The 8,808-nt window shown below is 51.6% G+C and overlaps 1 protein-coding gene across 1 annotated transcript; it reads right to left on the bottom strand.

Annotated features, from left to right (window-relative positions):
* Positions 1-655: 655 nt before the first annotated feature.
* CHST12 (carbohydrate sulfotransferase 12) lies at positions 656-2,005 on the bottom strand (the record flags this gene model as incomplete). The annotated part of the gene is made up of 1 exon (XM_080353883.1): positions 656-2,005. Exon 1 carries the CDS (start codon positions 1,913-1,915, stop codon positions 656-658), a length of 1,260 nt encoding a protein of 419 aa, XP_080210009.1. The 5' UTR covers positions 1,916-2,005.
* Positions 2,006-8,808: the final 6,803 nt, after the last annotated feature.

Below are 8,808 nucleotides of genomic sequence, written 5' to 3'. Positions count from 1 at the left end.
CACATCACCGGAACACCGGCGTTCCTTCCAGGGCTGTTTGGCAGAGTCAGGTACTGCCCCATTCCACCTGCCTTGCACCCAGCTCACCGGCACCACCAGCAGACGTGGCTGGCAAAGGCACCACCGCAGCTCCCAAAGAGACTGGAGCGCTCTGCAAACCTCAGACCTCCAAAACCAGCAGCCCGGACACAACACACAGAGTCAAGTGCAATATTTCTTGGGTTTTTCTTTTACTTTTTTTTTTTCTTTTTTTTTTTTGTTTTATTCCTTCCCTTCTTTCGCCATGACACACACTTTGTATTAAATATCTTAAATATATTAATTTTTAAAAAGTATTAATAAAAAGCTACTGAAGGACACAGCTGGCAGAGTGACCAAGGGTGGCGACCCATTGCAAAACATGGGGACATCTTAGAAAAAGAAAACCCAGAAAACAAATGATAACCAAAAATATGGCATTTTTTGCATATGCACAGCTGGCTGGAATACCCTGGGCTCTGGCATTACTGTAAAAACAGAAGGGGGAGCAGTAGAAAAAATATATTTCCATTGTACCAACCTGTATGGAGAAGGGAGTTAAGGGCAAAAATGAGGAGGCTTTAAACATTTTTGGTATTTCAGATGTTCCCTCCCACACCCACCACCCCAATCGCTTTTAGTCTTTCAGCAAGTTTTCTGGTTTGGGGTAGCCAAAGAGTACAAAATCAGCTTCATAAAGCTTGTAGAGCTGCTGCCTCCAAGCCAGAGGGATTTTGGCAAACCAGTCATCTTCCCAGCTGCTGGCAGTCCTGTTCCGGTAGCTGGGGGGGAAGTGAAGCAGCGTGTCCACTTTGAGGAGCTGCAATAGATAAGCAGCGTCCTCATCCAGTGTCTCCAGCTTCCCAATAAAATCGTAGTCTATCTGGCACGGGTGGCATAGCCGGTAAACCTGCCTCCAGTGCTCATTGAAAGGGGCCATCTTCTCTGTCCTGGGATCCAGCAAGTACTGGATGAAGTCAGAAAAGGAGACTTTGAGGCCCGCCCTGAAGGCCTCGCTAACGGAGGTGGGAAGGTTGGTGTGGTTGGAGTACAGCTTTAGCATGGGGATGGCAAAACGCCGGTAGAACTCCTCATTCTCCAGCTCGAATTTGCTGCGAAAGGCAGAGATAAGGCGCACAAAAGGGTCCCGTACGAAGAGGAACTTTGTGTACTTCTTCAGCTTGATCTTCATGAGGTGCCGGGAGAACTTCCCGTAACGGCGCCAGAATTTGTTGAAGGTCAAGTGGGTGCTGGTGTTGTGGACGTGTTCCCGGGGGATATCTAGAGGGTTTCGGTATGGGACCCCCTGGTCCAGCAGGCTCTCGCTCAGCACAATCATCACCCGTTTCCAGTTGGTGCAGGCCACCTTGGGGACGTAACAGTAGATGATGCCGTGGCGGTCATCCACAATCAGGTGGTTGAGCTCATAATTTGGGATGTCATCAAAGGAGCGCTCCTTGGTAGGGAAGGCGAAGCTGGAATTGGCACAAAACTCCCGCAACGTTCTCTGCCTCTCTACCTGCAGTTTCTCTTGGTCCAAGCTGTTTCTGGCATTGTGCGTAGACCAGTCATAGCCCCGCACGTTTTCCTCTAAATTACTCACCACAGGCTTGCTGGAGCTCTGGACGAGTAGCTGCTCTGTCTTTTGGGAGGCGGAGCTGTTCTGTTTCAGGCTCGAACTAAGCAGCTTTGCTAAAAATTCATCCACATCTGGCAAGGCTTCCCAGTCGTCACCTGCCGTAATACCAGGGATGGCTCCTGGCGAGTGAGGTCTGGAGAAGGACGTGTGCAGGTAGAAGTGAGCTGTTCCCACGTTGTCCCAGTACACGATGATCAGGAGGATCATGAAGATGGAGACCAGCACCACGGAGAGACGGAGGAGCCGTGCTTTGGTCATCCTGACACCTACTGCGGTATCTGCCCTTCTCCGGGATTCACCTCCGGCTTGCAGAGTGAGGCTTGGGACCCAGCATGGTGCTGCAGACCAGGAGCCTGGAAAGGTACCAGAAAAACAATTAGTTGGTCCCTTAATCACTCTGGTTTGGAGAGAACCACCTTGAACAATCAAGACTTGTCGGGGGAGAGCTGTGCGAGTCTGGGGTACCCACAGAGACTCCAAGGAGAAGTGCTGAGACTGGCCAAAAGGAGGCATAACACGTTGTGATTTTACGGGTTTCCATAGCAGTCATGGTTTGTTTACTGATCTCAAGCATCTGGAGCTCAGTGATTTCAAAAGACACTCCATTAAGATTTTAGGCCTAGAGTTTACAGAGGGAAGTTTGAGAGCATTCAAAAAATATGGCTATATGAAGAAAGTATGCAAAGCCAAATACCTTCCAAACCTCCTTGATTTTTAAACATATCTAACACACAACAGGAAGAGGGCTCAATCCATTATTTTAGCTTGCGGTATCACATTGTGGTCTCATCTCCTCATGAAGATGCTCTGCACCACTGTGTCAAAAACAAAGGCCTTACCAGTTATAAAAACATAGCTGAAGATGCCATTGCTAAAGCAAGTCCCTGTTGAGAAAACATCAGAGACCTGAACATGCCATCTTATCTGTGTGAAGACACCCAACAGACGTCACGTCCGTGACGTTTCTCAGTAGCTACTTCATTTTGTCAAGAGCAGAGATTACACCAACAGTTTTCCTACAAAAACCTCCAAAGAGAGACAGCCCCGATAAGAGCCACACATCAATAAAAATCTAAAGGAATGCTTACTTTTAACTGAATGGCTTCTGAGATTAAGGATGCTTCGGTAAATCTCTGGCAATGTCTGGACTCTGAGTCAGGCTTTCTTTTCCTGATTTAATGCAATTTATCTCTATCACACTCATCCCTAACAACTCTTGATCACCAAAGACAGGTGAGAAATCAACGTTTACAGGCCAGCTCAGATCTTTTCTAGAGGATGCAGCAGGTTCGGGTTTTTTTGCTTCAACCAGCCCCATCTTTCCACTGCCACCTTCTTCCCTGCCGACTCCCAGCCCCTTTCCACCAGCAATTTCGCTGGTGGAGCCCCATCTCCCCACCCTGCTGCATGTTTTCTGGTCCCAGGCTCCACACAAAGGCAGGTGGGCAAAGCAGCCTCCTCCTCTCCCCAAGCGATCACGGAGTCTATGGCCAGGGAAGGACAACACAGCAAAGCAAGGAGCAGCTACGCGACATTGAGAGAAACCAAGGTTTGCTGTTTTACGGTCCCTCTCCGCAAGGTTTAACGTCAAAAGACAAGCAAAAAGCAGTCGCTCCGAACTCATCCTATCCACCAAGCAGCATCCAACCCCCGATCCTAAACACAGGACAGCGCCTACAGATGGAAAACAAGAGCTGCCCTTTCTGCAAACATCCCCATTCTTTGGAACGGCTTCAGAACAAACCCTACAAACGCCAACTCCGAAAAAACAAAACCACTTTAGGGCAACGTGTCCTGAAAAGCTTTTCAAAACTAATACTGGGTGTCTCTTCCTCCCCAAACACAGAGGGTGCTCCTCAGCCAGTTCACACACCACCAGCCCCACTCTGTACAGGGATGCAAAGAACATGAGCATCCAGATACGCACAAGTGCTGAGCTCTGTCATTCCTGAGGAAAATGCACTCAGCACCTTTGAAGCTCACAGCAGCCGTACATTGGGCTAAAGCACCATCTGTGTGGCTGTGTTGACGCCTCAGGGATGCCAGATTTTAACAATTCCAGTCCTGGTTTCAAACACCAGACCAAAAGCATTCAATGAGAATTTCGTAACAAACAGGAACAATACCAGATATTATGTATCAAAGTATTAGTCCAGCATGTCCCAAAAGACATAAGGTTTAGGGTTTTTCCACCCTGGTGTATTTATTTTTACTTGAGCAGCAGGGAGAGCCAGAAATTCAGTGTAGCTGTAGCCTGGACACAGCTTTGCACTGCAACACCAAACGCTGCGTTCCCTGGAGCCAAGCACGTGAAGAGGAGCTAGAGAAACTGCAGACATCGCACTTTGCACTCTGCAGAGCAAGGAGCAGGTGTTACTCAGCAGTAATTCTCCGCGTTTAGTCAGTCAAGATTGAGGATGGAGCAGATCTAAGGAGAAACACCCAGAGAGACAAGTATGGAGCTAAAGAAGGTGCAAATTACATATGTGCGTCAGCACTTCAGGCCAAGGACCTCAGTCCAGCAGCAGAAGATAATGGAGTGATGCTGCCAAGCCTACTGCTTGGCACACTTCTGGGTCTGCATTTTGCCTGAATCTGTTCTTGCTTTCGAGCCGGTTAGCTGTTCAGGGCAGGGACTGCTTCCTATTCGGGATGAATAGGGTGCCCACTGAGCACATAATTCCTAGCACGCTGGGTTTCCAGCGCTGCTTGAGACCTTCAGGCTGTCTGGAATGCAGCAAGGCTGGGAAGCTGCAGGGAGCATCCCTTCCTGCCACCCCAACACAGCTCTGGGTAGCACAGCAGCCCGCCAGCATTTCTGCAAAGCTGTCCCACCCGGCCACGGGCAGATCACCCGCTCGGCAGCGGCGACAGCAGCAAAACGAGACACTGTGTGTGGCACACGCGTCCCCCGGGCGAACGGAAGGAGGGCTCTTTGTCAAAGCCACCAGCACAACGGAGCTTTACCGAGCTCGGCCCAAGGGCTCGAGCCTGCTTTCCAGGACACAGCACGCAGGCCTGCCAGAGCGTCCAGCTTTTCCAAGACACACAGCAGCAAGCAGCACAGAATCGAAATGACTCCGCTTCTATTAACTCTATCAGTGCCAGGTAGAAACCCTGGAAAAAAAAGGGATAACACAGCTTAATTCCCCTCACGAGAAAAGCGCTGCAGAAACAGAGTTACTCTATTGACTACGGTACATCCTCTTCCTGAGCGCTTCATAGAAGACGCCAGACTGAAAGCACAAATTAGAGGCCTCTGTGCACATCAGAGGGAACGCGCCTCCATCCTCTCCTTGCCAGAATAAAAAGGAAAAGCCTCCAGGAGGAGCCAAGAATTTACATTCAAGTTTAACCCAAAGTCACCAGCCAACAAGAACGTGCACCAGGATCTGCACAAAGCTGCTTCTGTGACATGACGCCGGCAAACCGGGAAACAGACCAAGTACTATAATCATCCTACAGAGTCCCCTGAGCAGCCATCCCTGATCATCTCCAACGTTGAACCTTGCCTGGGTTCAAATCAAGGACTCTTCTGCCTGTTCCAGGCACAAGAGAGACACTGAGGTCACTGGTCCTATTCTCCATCATAAGCTGCCATATCAAATAACCACCTCACAAACTCTCATTTAAAACCAGAAAGAGCGGATATGTGTCTCCAGTGCCCTTATTGCAAAAGCTGTTGCGGATGCAACTCCTCAGGGATTTGGAAACCATATTTGCACTTGACAGCCGGACTGTAACTGTTCTCAGAGCAAACAGCAGCTTAAGTAATTTCTGTCTCTTTCTTCCTCTCCACTCAGCTTTGTGCAATGACTACGTTCTCTCACAGTCCCTCTTTGCAAAAGAAAGTAATTCCAGCTCACTTACAGCAGCACAAAGTCCTACAGAAAATAAAGGAGCTTACACAGAGGTATGTACTGGAAACAAGGGACAATAACTCCTCTCTCTGTCAAAGGGACTGCCTCCAAAGGCTTGGGTGCAGATTCCATCTCTCCTTGCTTTGTGTTTCCCTCTCCTGTCACTCTCAACCCCCTGCGGGTCAGGCAGCGAGAACCAGCTCACCTGCTCCAGCGCCCACTGGTTCTAACGCCAGAAGATACTGGATTTGAGGTAGCTTGCTTGGCCTCTGCCTGCTTCTGAAGACAAAGAGAGGTGGAATAAGAACTTTTAATAACATACAAAACCCCCAAATTTAAGTGAATACTTTCCCTTGGGGCACCCACGTTCACCAGCAGTCGCTTGACCCATGCAGCCTTCTTTACCAACTATCAGGGTACACACCTGCCATGGGTTACACTTCGGGATAAGCAGGCTCTAAAGAGGTGGAACCAATTTAACCTCCCGCAGGTGTAGGAGAATGAGCTCCCACCAGCCAGAGCAGATGGACAGTGCACCAATAACCAGCAACAGATTTCATGCACCTGGCCATCGCTCAACAAATTGCTTCTCCCCAGCTTTCCAAAAATCTACCACCCTTCGCAGAGCAGTGAAGTTTTAAACCATGTAACAACATTGGCAGTTACCTCAGTATAGATTCACAGTGCAAGCAAAAAATAGGGCTTGTATTGCATGTTTTACCCCAACTTAGTACATATATCCCAGAGACCAGCAAAAGAACATCCTCATCTACCTCACTAACCAAGTGCCTTCCCCACTCTGGTTTGCACAGGCTTGGCAGCTCCCATCACCTCTCTTAAAATATCCATACTTGGAAGCTGTCTCAATAACCATATTTCTAAGATTTCCAGCAGGCAACTTCAAAAACGCAACATGTCCTGTTTGTTCATTACTTTTGTCACGGGCTTCAAGAACACCCATTGCTCCTGGCCTTACAAACGCAGGAATAGCCTCAGGAAGCCTCGGTGCCCACAGCTTGGGCCAACAAAACCCCAGAATATTTGTGGAATAGTAACACAGGGGCCCAAAATCAGACCCTTCCACTCGCATCACCTGCCTTTGCCTTGCAGACACCTGATTTAAGCAGTTTTCTGCTGTTTGCAGTTCAGCTCTGAAGTTCTCCGCATGAAGTTCAAGCAGGATTAATCACGTTAATGGGCATCCCTGTGAAGCAACGTTAAAAGCCACGCTCTACCATCGACAGAAACGCTTCGCGGAGGAGGCTGTTCCCCGGGTTTGCTTTTGGAGCTGCTGGGACTGCAGCCGCTCCCGAGTCCAGGAGCACCACGGGCTACAGAACACACCACAACCGCACAAACGAGCTGTTTTCAAGCGTCGGGCCCAGCGCTGCCCGCAGAGCGGGGAAACCCAGCGCCCCGCGGTCTGCAGAGCGGAACAGCCCCGCAGAGCCACCCCCGGAGCGCCCATCTCCCGCGGACCCGCCGCCCCCCCGCACCGCCGGGCAGCGCTGCCCGCGGACCCGCGCCCTACCTGACCTGGCACCCAGGGACAGCGGAAGGAGAGCGGAGGGGACGCCGTGTCCCGCCTGCAGCCCACGAATAAAGCTCGCCCGGCCCCGCCGCGGGCGGCACCCAAGCCGGGACCGCCCCACCCGGGCAGCGCCGCCGCCCAAGCCGTCCCCGCACACCCCGACCGCCGGGCCCTGCGCTGCGCTGCCCGCGGGCACAGCCCATCCCCTCCCCGCCCCGCCGGGCGCGGCCCCGCGCTCACCTCCCGCCCGGGCAGCGGCTCCTTCGCCTCCTCCCGCTGCCCGGCCCCGTCCCGCCGCCACCCGGGCGCCGCTACCGCCTCTCGCGAGACGCCCGGCACGGGGGTCCCGGCGGGGCCGCGGCGCAGGCGCCGCTCCGCCCGCCGGCGGGAGGCCCCGGCCCGCCCTGCCCCGCTGCTCCCGCGGCGTGGCCGCTGCCGGGCGGCGCGGGGAGGGCTCTGCGCTCCAGAGCTGCGGTCCGGCCTGGCGGGAGAGCCCGCCGGCCAGGCGGGGACAGAGCGGGCAGAAGCCCCCGGCTCCTTCCCACAGCCGGAGCGGGGGCAGCAGATGCTGGAGCGATGGCTCTATCCTCAGCGCTCCCTGAGCAATTACACAAGCGAAGTTTAAGCTGAAACTCAAATTGGTTACAGGTTGTGTGGAGGACTCGTGCCACACCGTGGGGGTGCTTAATTTCCCTGCAGCTTGAGGGCTCAGGAGCTGCAGAGGTGAGAAACCCCCCACAGCACCTGCCCCAGGGACAGGACGGGGAGCAGAAGGAGCCAGCGGTGGGTGAAGGGGTGACAGTCCTTGTCCTGGGACAAACGCAGCACCCCAAGACCCGGCGCTGCCGATTGCTGGAGCTCACAGTTAAATACAGCCAGTCTGAAGTTGTTTCGTGCAATAAACCCCAGCCTCTTGGGTTCTAGCCCAGCAGTCTTTATCAGGAGCAAAGTACAGATAAGTGGAGACAGCAAGGCTCTAAAATGCTGCTTGAAAAGCAGCAGAGTTTAAGCTCTTTTTGCTACTCCTATTGTTTATGATCAAGAAGAATCAAATCAAAAGCCATTAGCCCAGCACTGAACATGAGCACAGTCCCACTTTGCCCAGGAGATGGGCTGCAGCCTCACCTCCAGCAATTAGCAAAGCTGCAAATGATAATTTACAGATTCCACCTCCAAGCTCTCAATTCCCAACTTTTACATTTATTAGCAGACTTAAAATGTAGGTTTTACAAACATGGACATTAGCACATCACGCAGCACCATGCTCTTCACAACAGCCATGGCAAATTACCAAACTCCTTGTTACACAACCTCCGTCCCGAGATACAACCACAAACTGACGCGTTCGGCTCAACTGTCCCACACTCTTCGCATGAAATAGATCCGAACACTGCAATTTTTCATAGTGATTCAGCCCAAAGGTATTTAGTAGAGATGCATACACTTGGAAAAACTCAGTTTTCTCTTACGTTTGGTCCTTCAGTGCTTGCGGATCACGTGAGGTTTTGTAAATAGAAGCTTGGCTCAAGACCTGCTGGCACAGGCTTGTTTTACACAACAGCCTGTGCTTATCTTATCTGTGTATCCCTTTTTTAATATCTTTGTTTATGTGAAAGTGTTAGCCTCAGGGAACAGGTTTTCCTGACCTTTCGACTCCGCAATCGCGCCCCTTCCTGCTTCATTCATAAGGAAATTTGGCTGCTTGCTTCTTCCAGCTTACGCACTTTTATTGCATCCCCCAATCAGAGTATAAAATGCAT

This window comes from Nesoenas mayeri (assembly GCF_963082525.1).
Source record: "Nesoenas mayeri genome assembly, chromosome: 15".
NCBI lineage: Eukaryota > Metazoa > Chordata > Aves > Columbiformes > Columbidae > Nesoenas > Nesoenas mayeri.
This window is presented reverse-complemented; position numbering and strand designations above follow the sequence as displayed.